The following is a 22,858-nucleotide window of genomic DNA, read 5'->3' on the forward strand; positions in this document are numbered from 1 at the left end:
TTTTAAAAACACCCCATAGGTCAAACAAAACATCTTTGTAGCCTTTCCTTTATGGAAACAGTGGTCCTTTTCACATCATTTCAAAAACAGAAAGTTAAATCATGGAACTCCAATTTGAAAAGCTAACAATGAGAGACAGTAGATCTTGGAACCTTTTACTCCATTGCTCTAGATACCTAGACTCTATTTGTTAACGGTGATACTTGCAACGTTATGTAGAAATGTTTGCTTAATAGTAAAGAAGAAAACAGAAATGAAAAATCATAATTATAAAACAGAAGGCTCAAAAAAAATAAAATAAAATAAATAAAACAGAAGGCTCTTGAAACTTCTTCCCTAGTCATGGAAGTCATTAAAATCTGAATCTGGTATGATTCCATGCCTCACTCAAGCTTGGTTGCTTTTCTTTTTTCTTTTCTTTTCTTTTCCTTTCTTTTTTTCCTTTCTTTTCTTCCTTTCCTTCCTTCCTTTTCTTCCTTTCTCTCTCTCTTTCTTTTCTTCTTTCTTTCTTTCTTTTCTTTCTTTCTTTCTTTCTTTCTTTTTCTTTCTAGATTTTATTTATATACTCTCAAGAGACACACAGAGAGAGAGGCAGAGACCCAGGCAGAGAGAGAAGCAGGCTCCATGCAGGGAGCCCTATGTGGGACTCAATCCCAGCACTCTGGGATCGCGCCCTGAGCCAAAGGCAGACGCTCAAACGCTGAGCCACCCAGGCATCCCATCATTCCAGCTTTCAACATTTAACACTTACTATGTGCCAGATACTCTGCTAGTTGTTGGGGACACAAGGATGAATAAAACATGGTTCCAGGCCCCAACTGGCTCAGTCTGGTGGGAAAGAGACATGTACACACAATTATAATATATGATAGGGCAATGCTATGGAGGCATAAAGGAGGGGGCGTCTATGCCAGACTTCAGCACTGGAGGAAGGTTTCCTGGACAGACACCATCTGAACTAATTCTAATTATGGATCATCTGTGGCAGAACTGTAATATCACTGGTGGCCCTGCATTATGCAGTTCTGCCACAAATGGAAACTAGGCTGACATGACTCCATACCTGTTGGGTCAAAGGTGTCAGAAAAAACTAATTTGCAAAAAAAATTATTTTTTTGCAAAAAATTATTTTTGTGGCCTCTTACTATTTACTGATTGTGAAATCTACTTCAATTTCATTATATCCCAAAGATTTGGGAGTCTATTATATCCTATGCGGCAGGAAATATAAAAATGAGTAAGATAGGCTCTGTCGTTGAGGAACAGGTAATGAGGGAAGGGACAGAAGTTTAGACGATTACATAAAAGATCAAAATTCAAAGCAGAGAAAGGTAACATTTTTGTTTTACAGAGAGAATTGAAGCCAAAGTATGACATCCAAGCCAAACTTTGTTGTTGTTTTTTTTTTTTAAGAATTTATTTATGGGGATCCCTGGGTGGCGCAGCGGTTTAGCGCCTGCCTTTGGCCCAGGGCGCGATCCTGGAGACCCAGGATCGAATCCCTCGTCGGGCTCCCGGTGCATGGAGCCTGCTTCTCCCTCTGCCTGTGTCTCTGCCTCTCTCTTTCTCTCTGTGTGACTATCATAAATAAATAAAAATTTAAAAAAAAAAAAAAGATGGAGTTTAAAAAAAAAAAAAGAATTTATTTATGTATTCATGAGAGACGCAGAGAGAGAGAAGCAGAGACACAGGCAGAGGGAGAAGCAGGCTCCATGCAGGGAGCCTGATGTGGGACTCAATCCCAGGACTCCAGGATCATGCCCTGAGCCCAAGGCAGGCGCTTAAACCGCTGGGCTACCCAGGGATCCCCCACCAAGCCAAACTTTGTAAGTGAAATGAATTTTAGCAAGGTAAAATTGGTGGGTAACAATGTCTGCACAGATAGCTATGGGATGACATGGGTATATTCAGGGAACAGCAAGTTATCTATTTTTCTTGGAAGGTAGCATATGCAAAGGGAACTAACACACTATGCAGAGAGGCTGGTGTCACTCTGCGAGGCTTTTTAAAAAGATTTCATTTATCACAGAGAGAGCACAAGTGGGGGATAGAGGAGGGGCAGAGGGAGAGGGAGAAGCAGGCTCCTGCCAAGCAGGGAGCCCAACGTGGGGCTAGATCCCACGACCCCAGGATTATTATCTGAGCTAAAGGCAGACACTTAACCAACTGAGCCACCCAGGTGCCCCTCTGCAGAGGCTCTTAAATACCAAATCAAGAATCTATATTTATTGGCAATGGGAGCTACTGAAAATTTTGAGCAGGGAAGTAATATGAGTAAGGTTGCACTTAGACTGGGAAAGCCTGAAGTGACAGTACAAGTTAGGAATGTATTGTAACTATCCAGGAGGAGATATAATAAAGCTATAAATTAGCAGAATAGAAGGGGACTCATGAAAGGTATACTACAGAGGCAGACTCTACTGGAATTTGACTCATGGTGCAGTGGATAACAACAGGGGCTGTGGAATCTCACTGATTGGGTTCAAATCCTTGCTCCTCACCTGATTGGCTGAGTGACTTTTGGCATTTTAAGTTCAAAGTTTCTTCATTAATGATAATTCCCACCTTGTAAGATCACTGTGAATATTCAAACAAGACACTATTTGTAAAATACTGAGCTTAGTGCCTGGCACATATTAGCACAGTAAATGTTGATTTTATCATGGTTATTACAGAACAGCAGAATTTTGGACCTGGAAGAGACTTCAGAAACAATCCAATCCAATCTCAATTATATGTGATACAACCAAGGCTGAAAAAGATTATGTCAAATTAGTTTAAAAAGCATTTAGGATGCTCCTATTATACGCAAAGAACCTTCCCAAAACTAATTAATTACAAATTTGAGTGGTGTCATACAAAAGAATAAAAACAAAAAAATCCTCAGTAAACATGGGTGAGAAACTCACAGAAGCACCAACAGAAGGTAGAAAAATACGCCTCTGGAAATGCAGGACTTTTACAGGTATAACTGTGGCTGGCCTTGACGTTGCTTAACATTGCTAACATTTAATGGAACAGGGTGGAGCATAAAAGAAATTTTAGAAACAGAAGCTTTGAGCACTAGCTGGATAAATGTTGAATCTCAGGTTAGTCCATTGTGCAGTTCTCTTAACTTCTGTACATTTTGGAAATTTTTCATATGGGAAAAAATGTTAAGACAATAGCAGTATTAAGAAATACCAAAACTAGGGACACTTGGGTGGCTCAGCAGTTGAGCATCTGCCTTGGGCTCAGGGTCCAGAGATCAAGTCCTGTATCAGGCTCCCTGCCGTGAGCCCGCTTCTCCCTCTGCCTGTGTCTCTGCTTCTCGGTCTCTCATGAATAAATAAATAAAATCTTAAAAAAGAAATACCAAAACTAAAAGTAAACATCTCTCACATCCTATATAAAATTAATCCCAATAGATCAAAGAAGTCAACATAAGGTTAAAAAATTTAACTCTCTCAGAAAACACAGATGTACCCTTTGTGACCCTGGGTTACACAATAGTTTCCTAGATAAGATACCAAAAACACAAGCAACAAGAGCAAAAAAGATAAATTAGACATCATCAAAATTTTAAAAATTATGGGGCTTTAAAACATAACCTACAAATAGAATAGGAGAAAATTTTTGCACATCATTTATCTCATAAGGAACTCAGGGCTAGAATATAAAGAACTCTCACGACTCATTAATAAGACAAACAACTTAATTTAAAAATGGGCAAAGGGTCTTATCTTTATCCAGAGATAAGATACAAATGGCCAACAGGCATATGACAAGATGCTCAAATCATTAATCAAGGAAATGCAAATCAAAGCCACAATCGAGATACCATTTCACGTCCACCAGGATAGCTAGAATCAAAAGGGCAAAGTAGAAATGGTGTAGCCACTCTGGAAAAACAGTCTGGCAAGTCCTCCAAAGGTTAAATGTAGAGTTATAATAGGCAATTGTAGTACCACTGTTCATAATAACCAAAAAGTGGAAACAACTCAATATCCATTAACTGATGAATGGATAAATAAAAATAAAATGCAGTAGATCCACACAATGGAATGGAATTTATATACAATGCCTGAAATAAGTAAATCTAGAAAGTAGATTGATTAGCAGTTGCCTTGGGTTGGTAGGGAAGGGGGAATTGGGGCAAGTGGCTACCAGGTGCAGGGTTCTTTCTGGGATGATGAAATAATACCTGACCATATAAGCCCTTTGATGGGTAGGGACTGTATTCTTGTGTCTCTGCTATATGCTCAGTAAAATCCCACTCAATAAATTAAAGTTTTCTGTAAAGGTCAATATTTAGGCTCCTAGATTCTAAAAACTTCTTGGCAAGCACCACAAGGAGCCTGGTCTCTTAGTAATTAATTTTTAGTAGCCAAAATACATCAAACACCCAGGATAGTCTTCTCCGAGTATAGAGTGTATTCACTCTAGGATTTTTAAAAGACTGCATTCAAGAAAGCTTTAACCTATAAAATCAATCACATCCTTTACACGCACATATTTTTCACCTACTTTTACACATTGAATCTAATTCTTCAATTGCTTGCTCGGCCTCCTGAATTTCTTGGTAAATGGCTGCAAGTGGTGCTAACTCAGCATGCCTTCGATTCAAAGACTTTCGGTCGCCTTCATTCACAGACATATGCTGCAAACACTGATCAAGTGTACGGTACTCCTTATTCAGGTCCTCCATATATTTCTGTAGTGCTTTATGCTTCCACAGCACCCTGGTGTCCTGGTGTCCACAATATCTCCTAGGATAATTCTTATTTAACAGATGATGGAGAATGGGATTCCTGTTTTGTCTAAAAACCCACAGCCTTGTATCAAGATGTATCTGTGTAAATTGATGAAATTGGGGGTGGATGTGGCGACCATTAAGAGATAAACATCTAAAAAGCCAAGCACACAGGTGATGATTCATCTCAGCATCTGAAATATAATAAACACAATTTTTTAAAAAATCAACTCTACAAATACAAAATCTGGAAGTAGCCTCAAGAAATCTTGTCCAGTTTGTGGGCACAACCAGCTTCAAAGAGCTGAAATTCAGTAATCCATAAAAAGAAAATAATTCTTCAAATCTCTGAATATAACATATTAAAATAAATGAAGACAGCACCATTTTTTATTCATTCGATGTTTATAATTAACTACAGCAAACGAGTAGGAGCATAATTAATACATTTATCAACAGACTGAGTTAAATCAGCTATTTTCTAGAAAGTATCCAGGGTCTAGACTTGAATATGTGAACAAATACTTGAAAGATATCAAATAATCAGGCAAGTTTTAGGTGGTTCACATATTCATAGATTTCTAAAGTTTGAAGAAAACATTAACTGTTTTCTTGTCTATTTCTTTAATTTGATGTATCCAGATGCCCAAGTGAGTCAAGTAACTTAATCATGATTATTCACTCAGCCAGACAGAGGCAGAACTAATACTAGAATGCAGTTTGCCTGTTCAGAGTTCAGGGCTTCCCTTTTAGATCAGATCCTAAAGGAAGAAAACTTCAGATAGTTAACAGATTAAATAAGTAGGTCTGGTAAAAGGGGACAGTGGCAATATTTGTATTAAGTGACAAAAAGCAGAATGCAAAACAATATAATATCAATGAGGTTTTCAAAATTTTCTATGACATATGGTAATCCATATAAAAAAGGTAAAACGAGTATTCTGGGAAAAAAGCAACAACCTAAAAAAGAAACATACCAAAATGTTACTAAGATGACCTCTAGTTGTGGGATTGTGGATACCTTTTGCTTGCTTTCCATTTTTTCTACCTTTCAGTGTTTTTGATTTTTCTATACACATAGCACATATTACTGTCACAAGAAACAAAAAACATTTAAAAAAAATTACAAGTTAGGGGCACCTGGGTGGCTCAGTGGTTGAGCTCTGCCTTTGGCTCAGGTCATGACCATGGGATAGAGTCCTGTATCAGGCTCCCCGCTGAGAGTCTGCTTCTCCCTCTGCCTAGGTGTGTGTGTGTGTGTGTGTGTGTGTCCTGAATAAACAAAATCTTTAAAAAAAAAAATTACAAGTTAGGTGAAATTGGCCGTGTACGCTAATTTCCTGTTCTTCTCCCTTCTCATAGATATAATCACAAGCTAACCAAAGCACAGAATGGTTTTACCAAGGGAAAACATATTTTAGGAAAAACACTTCGCCCCCAAAATTCTGAGGTTCAACGTTGAAATAAGGGTCAAAGTTTTATGGCCTCCAGCGTTCCTATCATGCTAGGAGATGCATATAGTAACTCATTTGAGCATTGTAAGTCAGCTAGCTTGAAAAAAATCACAATCTTCTAGAAAATTAAATATTCAGAATGGTCCCCCAAAACATTAAGATTTTGCAGCATTCTACTACTGAACTTTAACACACTGAAGCGCATTGGGAAAAAGGACTGTGGAAGAACGCACCAATGCCCGGCAGGCACATATGGTACAGACCCTCTGCACAAGTTCCCGTGTGTGTCTTTACGTCCAGTCTCAAGCACAACAGAAGTGAGTCCATTTGAAAACATGCACAAAAGGATGACAAATTCCTGTTAGAACGCTTCTAGCTAAAATTTCCAGCCCAGGGAACAGTAGTAGAGTGACTCTTAAGGTCATGAACCTCAATGTTAGGAGAAAAACAAATACCAAAAAAACCAAAACAAAAACCAAAAACCAAAACCAAAACCAAAACCAAAACTCCCCCACAAACCAAGACGTCTACTCGCTAGGGTCCCCTCCACCTGGGAACCGCAAGTCTTCTGCATCACCCACCTCAGTGGCAGGACTCCCCTGACACCCTACGCACAACTCCCAGGGCATGCAGGTCACAAGGGACACTGCGCCTGCGCCAGAGCAGCACGTGTCAGCCCTACTTTGTAACTCGGTATACACAGTGATCCCATCGAGGCAACATGCGGGGGAAAAAATGGAGGTGGAAAAAATACTTTTTAAGGTCGAAGAAGAGAAAATAAAAATCGTGAGTACCTAAGAAAAAGAAGAAAGGACGCTAGCTTTCCTTTCTGAAGCGGGAACCTTCTGTGACCGGCTACATTGCAGCCCGACAGACGCTGGGTCAGTTTCACTTCCGGGTTCACTCCTTTCGGGGTCACGCTTTGCTCTCGGCTTCTCCGGAGCAGCCGTGGCGCGTGCGTAACGGCTAACGGGGAGAAACGAGAGAAAAATAACAAAGCGAGAAAGAAAATCGCAGGAGATAACCACAGGCGGCACTCATCCGGAGCCGGGCGCGGGTGGCGATGGGGCAGGTCGGGCGGGCGGTGGAGGGATGTAGGATGAACTACAACTTCCGGGAGCTCCCACCCAGGAATGCTGGGAGTCGTAGTTTATGCCCAGGCTGGCTTCCAAGCCCCCAGCCAAAAATCTGGTCTCTTAGAGACAGGCAAACGCAGTGAAGAGATGCTCTACAATTCTGATTTGGGGAATCAAGGTTTACAATATATTAATATATTAATATGAAATTACAAGAATTTCCTTATATATGAAAATTATATAATGGAGCCACTAAAGCAGTGGTTTCTGTTTGTTAGTTTTTATTTTTCTTAAAGCAGTGGTTAATTTTTTTTTTGAGGATCCTTTTCGTCATCCCCAGATAGGGATTCTGCATGTTTTTTTCGGTTTTGTTCTTATTTCTTTTTCTTTCCTTTTTTCCCCCCTGTGCAATTCTGCATGTTAATAGTTCTTGCAACTTCCACTACTTGAGAAAATACCTAATGATTAAAAGAGGATATAAAAATTTTTATTTTTAAAAATCATAACAGGATCCAAAAGATAGGAGGCTATATATATCCACTAGCTAATGACTTTAAAGATGTTGCATGTACATGTAGAATTTAGGGGCTCAAACTACGTTCATAGTTTGTAAACTACCAATTAAAGAATTATGAACTAATAAACAATTCCAGGAAAATACAAACATATTGCCTTACCTTGAATAGTAAAAGTCACATAACCACTGTGTCTCAATATTTCCTCCTTAAAAGCCAAGGCAAACATCCCATATAATCGACTTCACAGGATATTTTCTTAGGTCATGACCACATATAAAAAGGACAATTAACCCTAAATGTAAATATCTAACATTACATACTGCAAGGTATCTACTTCTACCTAGTATATATTAAATCTTATATTAAATCTTATATTAGTAATTTAGACCTATTAATTAATTTAATCCTTACTACAACAATCCTAAAATACCCATTTTGCAGAAAAGAAAACTAAGGCACAGAGAGCTTAAGTAACTCGTCCAAAGTAAAAGAACTGGTAAGTAATAGAACTGAGATTCAATCAAGGCCATCTGTCTTAATGATCGATCCATGGCTCCTAAGCTCTGATACTGCCTCCCTCTTCCAAAAAAGAAAGAAAAAATAAAATATTCCATCGTCTGTTCAATAATGAGCACCAGTTATATGCTACTCACTGTGTTCTGGACATGAGAATTTGGCAACGAGTAGAAAAGACACAAATCTTTGCCCACATGAAGTTTATGTTCCAGTAGGGAACAAATTCTAAAGGATCCACATTAAAAAAAATAAAAAATAAAGGATCCACATTAATCATTCTCCTAAATTATCCAATGAAATTGTTTCTTTATTTTGATTTGTGTATGCAGATATATAACTTAAGTAATATAGTATATAAAGGTTTATTCTCCTTAAAAAATAACCTACTGCTATGGACTGAATTGTGTGCACACACACACATACCACACACACACACACACACACACACCATTTTAATATGTTGAAGCTAACCCCTAGTGTGACTGTACTGGAGACAGGGCCTTTAAGGTTAAATGAGTGAAAAAGGTGAAAGCCTGGTCTAGTAACATTTGTGCCCTTATAAGAGAGCCTGTGAGTATGCGCTCTCTCTTCTTTTTTTATCCAAGACAAAGAGACCTCAGGATGAAATCTATCCTTCCACTACCTTGATCTTGGACTTTCCCACCTCCTAAAGCACAAGAAATAAATTTCTGTTGTTTAAGCCACTCAGTCTATAGTATTTTGTTATGGCAGCCCAAGCAAACACACTTTCATGTGTAAAAATTTATTGGGATATACAGGAAATTTTTATATACGTGAAATTTTATGCACTTTATGTATTTTATTTCTCAATTTAAAAAATCCCTAAAGACATTTATGCTTGGTACTATGAATACTGCTTTCTCCTCCATGATTTTTAAAAAGGAGTATAATGTGGTATATCTATATTTATTAATATGCAATGGTGTCCACAATATATCATTAAATGAAAGACAGTGTTAAAAAAAAAACCCTTATCAAACAAACAAAATAAAAAGGGAAGTGGTGAGGGTACCCAAAAAACCCCAACCAATTCAGCAAACTGAGTTCCATTTAAAAACATATGATGCATGGGGCACCAGGGTGGCTCAGTTGGCTAAGGATTTGACTCTTGTTCCCAGCTTAGGTTTTGATCTCAGGGTCGTGAATTGAAGCCTCAAGTTGGGCTCCATACTGGGCGGGGAGCCTACTTTAAAAGAAAATAAACCAACATATGTGATATATGTATATATATATATATATATATATATATATATATATATATATATATATAAGTCCAGTGGAATTATAGGTAATCCTTATTTTTTCTTCTTTGTAGTATTCTGGATTTCCTAAAATTTTGTGTGGAGTATTATTGTAAACAAGACAGGTGTAAAAGGGGGAAAAAAGGACATTTTAGAAAAGATCTTGTTTATTTCAGAGAGAGAGAGAGCGCGCGCATGAGTGGGGGGAGGTACAGAGGGAGAAGGACAAGCAGACTCCATGCTGAGCCTCCAACACAGGGCTCAATCTCTTGACCCTGCAATCATAACCTGAACTGAGATCTAGTCAGATGTTCAACTGACCGAGCCACCCAGGGGCCCCGAAAAGGACATTCTTTAATTGATTCAATTATTATTGAATCATCTTAAGAAGTTAATTCTACTTCCCAAGGGTTTAATATATTACAGGAAATATTTTCCTAGAAGTAGTGATGAAAAGGTTGATTCAGTGAAAACAATAGCATTCGATTAAATTAGCAACAAGAACTACTATGTCTGAGATATTTCTCACAATAAAGTGGATCTCATAAAAGTTTCTATTATGAATGTATGTGTAATGGGCATTGACAATTAGGTATTCCTTTAGAAACTAAATGACCTATGTCCCTTTCCTCTGCCTTGGAGCAAACAACAAAATACTTGCAGCTGTTTTTCTTTTTTTTTTTTTTAAGATTTTATTTATTTATTCATGATAGATGTAGAGAGAGAGAAAAAGGCAGAGACACAGGCAGAGGGAGAAGCAGGGTCCATGCAGGGAGCCCAACACAGGACTCGATCCCGGGTCTTCAGGATCACGCCCTGGGCCAAAGGCAGGCGCTAAATCGCTGAGCCACCCAGGGATTCCCTACAGCTGTTTTTCAGACTCATTTACAGCAAACTTAGCCCAAATTCCAAAGGGGTGGAGAATGGGAATTTTCACTTAGCTTCTTCTCAGAGACCTCCAAATTGTTTCAAAGATTCTGAGGACACCCTTGTGTCTAACAGAAGGTTGAGTTGTGTCCTGCTGCAGGGATTCACATCAAAAAGCATCCACTTAGGGCTTTCCCTGAGAGAAGCAGACATTCCAGCTTCCTCAGCACTGGATATTCTTTAGGGAGCTGGACCAGGGTGGGTGTTGAGATCATTCCAGGCTAAGTTGAAACCTTTGGTCGCATCTGGGAAATTTTCAGAGGCGCTGAAATTAACATACAATCCCAGGACACAAGCCAAAAGACACCATGGGTCATCCCACGCTGTGAAACGCACCTTGGCTTTCTGGCTCACTGGAGTTTAGGGCCTAGACCACATCTTCAGGCATTCCACAATGTGAAGATCGGCAGCCACTTGGGGTTTTAATCAGTGATATTTTATTAAAGAAAAAGTGAAAGCAGGAATTCTTTATTTAATACAAAATTCAAGCCCCGGCAAAGGTGGAAAAGAAATAGCAAAACAAAGATTATTCTACTTGTATTCTTGTAAAATGTTTTCCCAGAAAGAAGCAGAATGTGAAGGATGAAAAGGCAGCATTTCTTATTTTCATATATTCACACTGGTTCTCAAATTTTTCTTAGCTGGGGTTGGGGGGTGTGGGGGTAGCCAAAAATGCGCCACCTGCTGGCATTATTGGAAACTAGATCGCTCATTATTTTCAGTCCTATGTTTAAGAGAAGGCAACCTCCTCTTTTCCTTTTACTAAAAAAAAAAAAAAAAGAAGAAAAGAAAAGAAAAAAAAGCAAAAGCAGGTCAAAGACCAACTGATCTTGGAAAATCCCTTTATTCCACCCTAAACTGGTATGAGCCTGGGTTGTAGTCAGCTTTGACAAATTCTCCTAAAATGCCTTGGTGATTTCATCCCTTCTATATGTCATCCTAAATTTCAGGCTAAATATTTTTCTTAAATCCTTTGCTTCGGTTTTGAATTGTATACTTTCAATTACTTGTTTCAGAAAGTTTTATTTTCCTGTCTTTTTCTCCCAACAGTGATATTCAAATACCCTTTATAACTATTGACTTTTCCAACTTAGATCCAAAGTAGTCTACATGCAGGAAAGCTACAGTGTGTGTATATGTAGATATATATCTTTCCATTCCTTCCCTTTTTATTACAACAGTTTTCAAACGTGTTTGAAAATAGAACCGTATAATAGAACCTCCATGCACCAGTCACAAATTCGCAAGTTATCGATGCAGGGTTTCACCTGTCCTCCTCCTTCTTCCTACTCCCCATCCTCACTGGATTACTTTGAAGCATTACAAAACATCATATCTTTTCATCTGTAAATATTTTAGTATGTAGCTCCAGAAGATAAAGACTTTTAAGAAATATAATCACCTCCCAGGACGCCTGGGTGGCTCAGCAGCTGAGCGTCTGCCTTTGGCTCAAGGCCTGATCCCAGGATCCAAGATCAAGTCCCGCATTGGGCTCTCTGCATGGAGCCTGCTTCTCCCTCTGCCTAGGTCTCTGCTTCTCTCTCTCTCTCTCTCTCTCTCTCTCTGTGTCTCTCATGAATAAATAAATAAATCTTTTAAAAAAAAAAGAAATATAAGCACCTCCCAAGACTAAAAATGGCTTCCTAATGTTATCAAATACCTAGTTCATGTTCACATTCTCTCCCTGTAGATTTTTCTCTTTTTCTCTTTGGCAGTTTGTTCATACTGGTATTCAAGTAAGTTCCTTATATTGCAATTTCTTGCTGCATTTTTTATTTGTTTTAATCTATAGGTTCACCTGTTTTCCCCCTTGCAATATATTTGTTGAAGAAATCAGATCTTTTGCCTTGAGGAGTTTCACAGAGTCTGGATTTTCCTAGCATTGTGTTGCAATGTTTATCATGTTCCTTTGTTACCTGCATTTCCCATAAACTGGCATGATCACTGGCATCATCAGATTCAGATTCAAATTTTGGGAGCAAAATTACTTTATGGGGGGGTTAGATACTTCCAAGGGGAGGTGCAAATGTTAATATCTCCCTATGGGTGGATTTTTCTGCCATTTTTTTGAACAACAACAACAAAAAATCAATGCCTCATGCTCAATGGAACCAGAGTGCCTCTGCAAGCTCCCTGTCCCTGATAGACTGGATTCAAGCTTCCTGTACTAATCCCATGGGGGAGACAGTGCTTTGAGAGCTATCTCCCTGTCTTCTTACTTGTAACAAGTCATAAGAAGTTCTTTACTTTCGCCACTTCTTTGGGTCATGTTCAATTTAATGCACCAAAAGCAGTGAACTCCTTGAGTTTGGTTACAAAACTTGACCTCCACTACTGTTTTGAAAGTTGTAAAAGGAAAAATGAAAACTTTGCCAGAGTGGGAAGGGGATCAAATTCAAAAGCTTACTTTCTGAACAATTTCTAGGATTTCCAAATACGATATCAATCTGATCTTTTCTTACTTTAGTGATATAACAGTTATCTGCAATCCCCAAGTCCCAAAAGCTCTGAAACCCTTATTTTCAATTCAAAAATCTCTGAAAACTGACCATTTGGCAAATTATTTGAGGGACAAACCTCACCTAATCCACACCAATATCGCAGGCAATCCTGAGTTGGACTGTTGTGAGGCTACTTACACCTCTATTTCTCTCACTTGGAATAAGTACCCATATACTTTCCTGGAGAAATATTTATGTATTGGATTACAGGGTGCTACCCCAGATCCCACTGAGAGTCTTACACCACATGCAGTGTACACATTTTCCTTTCTAAATCCAGAACATTTTGGTTTGAAAACATGTGCACCCAAGTACTTCAGACAAAGAGCCATAAACTGGCACAATAATATCGTGGTTGATATTCACTGAGTACTTATTCTTTACCAGGTAATGCTCTAAATGTCTTAATTGAACTAACTCACTCAATCTTTACAACAGCCCTGTGTCATCAGTTCTATTGCAAAGCCTAGTTTAGGAAACAGGCACAGCATAGCTAGATGACTTGCTCCAAGTTGTGCGCAAGGGACAGTATATTGGCCAAAAGGAATTGAAGCAAGACAGCCGAGCTGCACCATGTCCTTGCTTCCGTCTTCTGTTTTCTGTTTCACTTAATGATGCATCCCCCTACACACACACACACACACACACACACTGCCAAGGTCTGCACCATCTGATCCCAATCTAGCCCTTCTTCTATCATGATATCCTCCAAGAACCTCATGTTTTGGCTCAACTACATGACTCTTTATTTCCCCAAAACACACTTTCAAACTTGTCTTTTTGTCCATATTGCTAAATGATATCTTTTAAGGTACAACTGTGATCCTTGTACAGATATGAGATGTACACCTGTTAAAATTTTTAATTAATTATGAATGAAGGATGTTATAACTAAAGAAAAATCTCAAGGGAAGATATAAGTATGCCACGAGGAAGACCAAAATAATTTGTTTCAAAGATGAAAAACTTGAGGTGCTTGGCTGGCTTAGTTGGTAGAGCATGTGACTCTTGGTCTTGGGATTGTTAAGTGCGAGCCCCTCTCGTTGGGTGTAGAGATGACTTAAAAACAAAATCTTAAAACAAAAAAAGATGGAAAAACACAAGGAAATTATAATTTGCACTGCCATCATACATAATTTGCTTTGTTAGGGACAAGAATCGTTTGTATTGTTAGCAGTTTTCTATGACTTAAAGAGTTATAAAATAGCTCAAAGGCAAGGGGAAATAGTCCACTCTGCAGGACTGTCCCAAATGGGAGCCATGAGGCTCCCATTTCAGAGCCTCATGGTTTTTCTTCACCAAACTAATTTCTCTGTTTGGAGTGCAATTCATTGTCTTCATCAAACAGGCATGTATCAAATACCTACTATGTGCTAAGCATGCTGCTAAGTGCTAGGAGTTCAATGGTGAGAACAGACATCACTCCTGCTGTCATTATCTTTTATAGATTAGCTCATCCACCTAATCACAGTTAGTTCTGCCTCCCTTTGAGCTCCTATGTAATCTCAATTACATCTCTTGCGATGCTGTTAAATGTTTCCTTTTATTATACTTGGCAGTGTAATGTTCACATTGGATTTTACAGTTTTGGGGAACAGGATACAAATCCCAAATTCTGAATATCTTTTGCATAAGATGATATGTTATCTTTCTATTTTTTAAAAGATTTTATTTATTTATTCATGAGAGACAGAGAGAGAGAGAGGCAGAGACACAGGCAGAGGGAGAAGCAGGCTCTTCACAGAGGGTCTGACCTGGGACTCGATCCAGGGTCTCCAGGATCACGTCCTGGGCTGAAGGTGGCTCTAAACCACTGAGCCACCGGGCTGCCCTATCTTTCTATTCTTGAGGAAGTATAAACAGCCACACTTTGGGGTGCTTGAGTGGCTCAGTCGGTTAAGTGGCTGACCCCTGGTTTCAGCTCAGGTCATGATCTCAGGGTCTCGATAGGGCCACACTCCTTGCTCAGTGGGGAGTCTGGTTTTCACCCTCTCCCTTTGTTCCTCCCGTTGCTCATTCTCTATCTCTCTCTCTAATAAATAAATGAATATTTTTAAAAAGCCAACTGTAGTTCCATTTAACTAATATGTTTTTGACTTTCTGCTATATGTCAGATTCTCTGCTGTGTGCTACAGGAAGATGATTAATTCAACAAAAATTTTTGAGCACCAACTGTAAAGCACAGAGAATACACAGTCAAATAAGACATGGTGTCCAATCCAGAGGGACTTCAATTTTTTAATTTAATTTTTTTATTTAAATTTAATTTGCCAACATATAGTATAATACCCAGTGCTTATCTCATCATGTGCCCTACTTAATGCTTGTCACCCAGTTACCCTTGCCCCCCACCCACCTCCCTTTCTGCAACTCTTTGTTTTTTTCCCAGAGTTAGGAATCTCTCATGGTTTGTCTAGAGGAACTTCAATCCAATGGAGGAAATGGACAAGTAAGTTGGCAACTTCATAGTGTGAAGAGTGCCATATTAGAGGTGAGTACTGAGTGTTTTGAGAATGTGAAGGAGGCGCAAATACATCAGAGTAGTGAGCAGGGATGGCTTCTGCAAGATGATGTTTAACCTGAGTTTTTTTTTTTTTTAAGATTTTATTTATTTATTCATGAAGGATACAGAGAGACAGAGAGGCAGAGACATAGAGGGAGAAGCAGGCTCCATGCAGGGAGCCTGTTGTGGGACTCAATCCTGGGACTCCAGGATCATGCCCTGAGCCAAAGGCAGACGCTCAACTGCTGAACCACCCAGGCATCCCATTAACCTGAGTTTTGAAGGATAAGTTGGAGTTAGTTAGACACAGATAGGAAGGACATCACAGATACATATTGAGAATTTGAGAATGACAAATAGTGTGGTCTGGCTCTGTGGTGAGACATGAGGTTATAAAGACAGGCAGGAACCAAATCATAAAAGGCTTTCCATACCTAGATAAAGAGGCTCAGCTTTCCCCTGAAAGACTTGGAAGGATTTGAAGACATACGTGTCATTATAGTTTACCAAGATCACACGGTAGACTGAATGATGCCCTGCTTCTTGGCAATATGTTCACATCCTAATCCCCAGAATCTGTGAATGTGTTATCTCATATGGCAAAAAGGGACTCTGCAGATGTGATGAAGTTAAGGATCTTGAGATAGGGAGACTATCCTGCATTATCTCGGTGCATGTAATCACGAGTCCTTATGAGAGAGGCTGTGGAGATAGAGTGAAGATGTGAGGAGGAAGGTCAGAGGAGAGAGAATCTATGGTGTTGGCTTTGAAAAATGGATAAAAGGGCCATAATCTCACAAATGTAGACTTTGAGAAGCTGCGAAAGGTAAGGAAAGGAGTTCTCTGCTAGAGCCTCCAAAAGGAACATAGTCCTGCAGACATGTTACAGACATCTGACCTCCAGGACTTTAAGATACTAAATCTGCGTTGCTTTAAGCCACAATATGTGTAGTAATTTGTTATAGCAGCAGTAAGACATTAATGCAGGCTCTCTTGGCAGCTGTGCAGAAAATGAATTGAAAGAAGCTGGTCAAGGAGGATCCATGGAAACTAGCTAGTATGCTGCAAGAGGCAGTTTAGCATAGTGGCTAAGTGCAAAGGCTTTGGCAAGATGGCCTTTACTTCTCAGTTTTGTAATTTAGTGCAAATTTACTTCTTTTAAAACTTCAATTCTCATTTGTAAAAGATAATAGTATTTTTTTCATAGGGTTTTCATGAGGATTAAATACAAAATAGCATATTACATATAATGCCTAGCACAGAGTAAGTGTTCAATAACAGTTATTATGAAATGATTATGCTAATTTATTTATTTAAGTAGTCTGTACCCCTAACATGGGGCTCAAACTCATAACTCCAAGATCAAGAGTCATGTGTTCTACTGACTGAGCCAGCCAGGTCCCTCTAAATGACTACAGTAATTAAGAAGAGAAGAGAGAATAAGGAGAGAGTAGGAAAGTCTCCAAAGAAGGTAGAAATGTATTCCCTTCTAAGCACAGAGGGAGGAGTTAATTCTGCTAGGCCGAAGGCACTGTTTTTGCTGAAAAGAGACAAAAGAAGAAAATAATGAGTGCAGATGGGTGCTCAACCACTGTAGGTTAATGAGTGAATAGACGGGGAGATAATGGTGTGATCCAGACATTGGCAAATTAGATGTAGTTGAAGAATAGGTGTACAGAGGATAGAAGAGTGAACGAATTAGCCTAGATCCCCTGCATCTTAAAGAGTGAATGTCACTTACAAAGGAATCAACAAATGTCTACTGAAAGAACGATAAGAAATTGTCATCAGGGACACCTGGGTGGTTCAGTGGTTGAGCATCTGCCTTAAGCCCTGGACCTGGGTATGGTCCTGGAGTCCTGGGATCGAGTCCCACATCGGGCTCCTTGCATGAAGCCTGTCTCTCTGTGTGTCTCTCATGAATAAATAAATAAATCTTTTTTTTTTAAAGGAAATTGTCATCAAAACATGGGTTGTCCCCAAAAGAATCTGATTGGAGTCACTATCATCAGAAATTATAGATGTATATAGAACAACCCTCTGAGAGCTATAGCTCTTGGCTTTATGCTGAAGGCAGGATGCTGGAGCTTCAATGCAATGGCAAAGAGACTTCTCTCAATGTTACACTGACAGGCTACTAATATCACAAGCTGGGATCTCATCTCCAATAACAAGTATGCCACATCTACTGTAGGAAGTCTTCTTGGAGTTAAAAGAACATTGGAGACAGAAATGAATATTGACAAATCTCTTGCAATTTAAAAAATAATTAGAAAAATAAGATAGTAGATTTCCAGAATTTCTGATTTGAGAGGTAAGGCAAGTATTACTGATTCAAAATCTAGTCAAAACCCTCTAGGTTTTGAGGGGCACCTGGGCAGCTCAATCAGTTAAGCATCCTGACTCTTGACTTCCGCTCAGGTGATGATCTCAGGCTTGTGAGATAGAGCTCTGCATTGGGCTCTGTGCTGGGTGTGGAGCTTGTTCAACATTTTCTCTCTCCCTCTTTCTCTGTTCCTCCTCCTCTCTCTAAAATAAATAAAATAACTTCTTCCTTAGAAAAAAGCAACAACAAAAAACCCTCTAGGTTTTGAAAAATGTATAATGACATGTATCTACCATTATAGTATCATACAGAATAATTTCACTGCCCTAAAAATCCTCTGTACTCCATTTATATATCCCTCCCTCCCCTAACCCTTGGCAATCATGGATCTTTTTGCTGTCTCCATAGTTTCATCTTTTCTGGAATGTCATATAGTTGGAATCATATAGTGTGCAGCCTTTCCAGATTGGCTTCTTTCACTTAGTATTATGCATTTAAGATTCTTCTATGTCTTTTCATGGCTCAATAGCTCATTACTTTTCAGTGAAGAATAATATTCCATTGCCTAGGTGTACCAAGTTTATCAAAGGCTAGGGTTTTGAATCATCCATATGGGTATTGGAATCATAGTAGATGGATACTATGAGTGAAGTTGAAGGGACAACTCTTGTCACTTGGCAAATGAGTGAATGAAGAAAAATGGCTAAGATGAAAAGGAGAAGAGAATGACAGAGCAGGTAGGTATAGACTCAAAATAAATTTTCTTTTCCTTAAATGAAGGTGAAGTCTTATGATTTGGGAGAGGCGGTGGGATGGGAAAAAATGCTGATACTCCCCCCACCAACACCTACTGCATGTGAGGAGAGGAAGATGCAAAATGAGAGACAAGGTCCTTGGTGAAATGTTGGATAGCAGTTAAAATGAGGAGGAAGAGAGTGTTCCATAAAGGGGTTGAGAATGAAGCTCAGTGGAAAGTATGGCACAGAGAACAGTAGTAGGAGTAGTTTGTAGAGAAAGCAGAGAGCCAAATACAAATAAACACTAATGCAACAGAAGTGAGGTAATTGTTGATGGTGATGGTTTTGAGAGAACTCTTGTGTCATGATGTTTCTGTGCTGATCCAGGGACTTTAAATGATGCCAATTCTAGACTACATCTACTGTTTGTGGGCCCATCAGCAATTTGCAACTTTTCCCTAGGGTTCCAAACTGAATTTTGGTGATAAGGGTCTTTTGTTTGTTGTTGTGCCTTATCTAAATTTAACCTTAAGACAAATGGGAGGCATGTTTAAACCTGGATTCGGATGGAATGCCTTGAACCAGTGGTTCTCAACCTGGTTGTACATTGGTATGGGTATGATCATCTGGGAGTATTTATTTTATTTTTTATTTATTTTATTTTTTGGAGGGGAATATCTTTTTAAAAACCCAACATCACCCCTCCCTAACTGAATCAGTATTTCTGGAAGAAGGACAGGGCATCAGTTTTTTAAGTTCTTTAAGGTGATACAAAAGTGCAGCCAATGTTGAGAACCATTGCCTTCATACAACTTACAGCTTATAAAACATAAAACAGTAAGACAAAGGCATAAAAGAAGGACAAAGTGCTATATAAATTCCTGGAAAAGAGAGATCAGAGCCACTGAAAGGACTTGGAAGATTTTATGAAGGTCATGACACTTGAGATGAAGGATTTAAAAAAAAACATATTCAGGCACTGAATGAACAATCTTTAATTATCAGGTGAAGCAAGAGTATGGAGTTTAGAAAATATTGGACCTGTTATAGCCACTGGTTCCCCTTCTATATAAGGTACTTGTAAGAGCAAAGGGAAAGAAAAATCTGGAACAGACTGAATTCTAGATAATGGGGAGCCATTGAAAGTTTTGATACACTGAAAAAAGTTTTGATACACTGAGAGACCCATTTAGAGTTTTGGATAGAAATGGCATATTGACATGTCTAGAGGCAATGTACAAAATGAAATAAAGAGTCTGGGGTAGCCCTGGTGGCCTAGTGGTTTGGCGTTGTCTTCAGCCCAGGGTGTGATCCTGGAGACCAAGGATCGAGTCCCATGTCAGGCTCCCTGCATGGAGCCTGCTTCTCCTTCTGCCTGTGTCTCTGCCTCTCTCTCTTTCTGTGTCTGTCGTGAATAAATAAATAAAATCTTTAAAAAAAAAAGAGTCTGAAAGTGAGGCACCAGTTATGAGGTTTTTGCAGTATTTAGTTTTAAGGTGGAGAGGGAATGGAAAGCAGGGGAGGAATGGAAGAACATGACATACCTGGTGTCTTTATGACTAGGCAACATGGATGTGGAGAATAATGAAGAAGAGTCAAAGATGATCAGAGAATTTTAACTACAGGAGTGCTGTAGTTAACAAGGTAGAGATGTCAGGACTCCGACTGATTTGATAGGAAGGTAAGTTTTAGTTTAATGTCCAAGTAGGAAATGCTTGAAAGACCTGTAGATGGAGCTATTTCACAAACAAGTGGGAATAAAGGCTAGGAGATCAAAAGAAGGCTTGAAACTAGAGACAGATTTAAATTCGGCTTGGTGCTAATAGTGGAAGCTATAGGAGCAGAAAGATTTATTAATTCTGCTAGTTTTTTTTTATTCTGCTAGTTTTGCTGGTGAGTAGCAGGACCTCAATGAACGCATTTTATTGCTGATGTTGAAAAGGAAAGCAGAGTTGTCTAGACAACCAACACTTTGGAAAAGAGTTGATGGAGGACCCACAGAATGGGAAGAGGAGGAAACCCAGGACTCTTCAGAGTCTTGGTAACCTAAGGCAGAAAAGTTAAGGATGGGGTGGCCCACTGTGTACTTAAGAAAAAAAAAATCTTTAGAGTTGGCCGCTAGGTGATCCTTAACATGTAAGCTTCATGAGGGTAGATTTGTTAGAAGACTGCCTGTTAGGCACCTGGGTGGCTCAGTGATTGAATGTCTGCCTTTAGCTCAGGTCATGATCCTGGAGCCCCAGAATCGAGTCCCACATCGGGCTCCCTGCATGGAGCCTGCTTCTCCCTCTGTCTATGTCTCTACCTTTCTCTCTGTGTCTCTCATGAATAAATAAAATCTTAAAAAAAAAAAAAAAAGACTGCCTGTCACATTATGGTCAGTAATTAAGTATTAAACAAATGCATTCTTGAGATTTCAGACATTTCTAGAAGACTATCGAAGGCAGAAGCCAAATCTTAACAAATAGAGTTGCCACTCTCCCAGAAGGAACCACATTATCTTTCTTGTCTATTTTTCATAGGTAGTCAGAGTGACTTTTAATTGTGTGTGTGTGTGTGTGTGTGTGTGTGTGTGTGTGTTAAGTAGGCTTTATGCCCAATGTGGGGCTTGAACTCGAGATCAAGAATTGCATGTTCTATGGACTGAGCCAGTCAGGCATCCCCAGAGTGACCTTTTATTTTATTTTTTATTTTTTTAAGATGTTATTTGAGAGAGAGAGAGGGAGAGAGAGAGAGCATGTGCTGCACACATGTGAGCAAGAGGAGGGGCAGAGAGAAAGGGAGAGAGAATCTTAAGCAGACTCTGTGCTGAACATATAGCCCAACATGGGGCTTGATCCCCTGACCCCAAAATCATGACCTGAGTGGAAACCAAGAGTCAGACACTTAACTGACTGTGCCACCCAGACACCCCAAGAGTGACCTCTTAAAAAATAAATCAGACCATGCCACTTTCCTGCTTAAAGAGCTTCGATGGCTTCCTGCTGAACTTAGGACCAAACCAAACCACATTGCCTGAGGTGGCCACCCCTGCACAAGCCGGCCTACATTTTCAACTGTATACCGCTTTCTCTCTCACACACAGCAGTCACCTCCTTGAACCTGAAGTTCTTACCTGTCCCTTTTATGCCTTGACCGTGTGCATCTTGTCCCCGCATTAGGGCATGTGCATGTGGGTCCCTTCAGCTAGAATATACGGTCCCAGCTTTTTACTTGTTAACTCACTTCTCATTCTGCAGGTCTGTTCACATGTTATCACCTCCCCAGAGATCACTCCTGAGTACTTGGTTTAAAGTAGTCCTTCCCTCAAGCCCCACTGCCCTCGCATGACCTTGGTTTAGTTCCTTGCTAGGACTTCCCAGTCTGGAAGGATCTTGTTTCTTTACGCTTGTCTGTCCCCTCCCCTTGGAATACAAGCTATATAAGGAGGGATAAAATGCAAATGGCAGGGGGAGCAACTGATGAATAAAAAAACTCAGGAAACACAAAAGGACATGGGATCTAGAGTCCCAGGAAGGAATGAAGTACTACTCTTGCTTTCTCCAAAACGAGAGCAAGGAAGGAAGACAAGAGGGGATCTGGGGTACTAGACCTGGGTACCCAGATGAGGGGATCTGGGGTACTACGCATTATGCAAGCTGATGAATTCTTTTCCCATCAGCCTTCAATTACATGGTTAAAGTGGTTGTAGGAATTGCAGCAAACTACTTGATTTTAACCTGTCAGCTGGCTCTGTGAGGTATGCTGTGTATATGGGGTGGAGGACATCCTTTTCTAGATTCTTTTATCCTTGGGTCTACTGAGCTTAGCAAGAGAATCACTGGCTCATATCATATACGTAAAAAGGTCTTCATAGATGTTGTTATTATTATTGGACTTCGTGCATAATTCTAAAGGAGGTACACTCTGTCTGAAGCACCAGGAAGCAACATTTGGGTGGAGGCCCACAATGCCCAAAACAGGGCTTCAGCATTCTTTCTGAGAGACAGCAAACTCAGATTTACACTGCCTATGTTCTGCCACCCCCCATGGGCTTTAGAAATGATTAAGCATTACATTCACACAATCCGGCCATGAAAGATTATAATAATGTTATTATAGCCTCATCTAATGTTGAAAGGTAGAAATAAGATTTGCTCCAGACTAAACAGGAAGTCAGTAATAAAATTATAGCCCCTGGCTAGCCCAGGCTTTCTGACTGTGCATACATTACATCCTTTATACACTCTAAAGCTTATGCTGACAACTATCAGCAACACTACTGACATTCTTTTTTTTTTTTTTTTTTAGGATTTATCTATTTATT

At 39.5% G+C, this 22,858-nt stretch overlaps 2 protein-coding genes across 16 annotated transcripts in view; one reads left to right on the top strand and one right to left on the bottom strand.

Annotated features, from left to right (window-relative positions):
- The window catches only part of MTRF1 (mitochondrial translation release factor 1), a 55,274-nt gene extending 48,155 nt beyond the window's left edge, over nucleotides 1-7,119 (bottom strand). For 4 of the 11 annotated variants that reach the window (XR_013355912.1, XR_013355911.1, XR_013355910.1 and 1 more), the window contains exons 1-2: nucleotides 6,420-6,731; nucleotides 4,507-4,926 (exon numbers count right to left, since the gene is read on the bottom strand). Coding sequence is in view for 8 of the 11 variants with exons in the window: in XM_077855504.1 (XP_077711630.1) it covers nucleotides 4,507-4,926; nucleotides 6,420-6,513 (514 nt within the window). In the remaining 3 variants the exon portion in view is untranslated. Of the gene's footprint in view, nucleotides 1-751; nucleotides 829-4,506; nucleotides 4,927-6,419; nucleotides 6,737-6,767; nucleotides 6,905-6,980 lie in introns of those variants that run through there. The other 7 variants (XM_077855505.1, XM_077855507.1, XM_077855508.1 and 4 more) reach the window with 7 other exon arrangements.
- NAA16 (N-alpha-acetyltransferase 16, NatA auxiliary subunit) overlaps nucleotides 6,891-22,858 on the top strand; it is a 98,885-nt gene continuing 82,917 nt past the window's right edge. For 4 of the 5 annotated variants that reach the window (XM_077855495.1, XM_077855494.1, XM_077855489.1 and 1 more), the window contains exon 1: nucleotides 15,376-15,477. In XM_077855495.1, the coding sequence (XP_077711621.1) occupies nucleotides 15,391-15,477 (87 nt within the window). In that variant the 5' untranslated portion in view covers nucleotides 15,376-15,390. Of the gene's footprint in view, nucleotides 7,068-15,375; nucleotides 15,478-22,858 lie in introns of those variants that run through there. The other variant, XM_077855493.1, reaches the window with a different exon arrangement.

The sequence above is a fragment of the Canis aureus genome, chromosome 17, assembly GCF_053574225.1.
Source record: "Canis aureus isolate CA01 chromosome 17, VMU_Caureus_v.1.0, whole genome shotgun sequence".
NCBI lineage: Eukaryota > Metazoa > Chordata > Mammalia > Carnivora > Canidae > Canis > Canis aureus.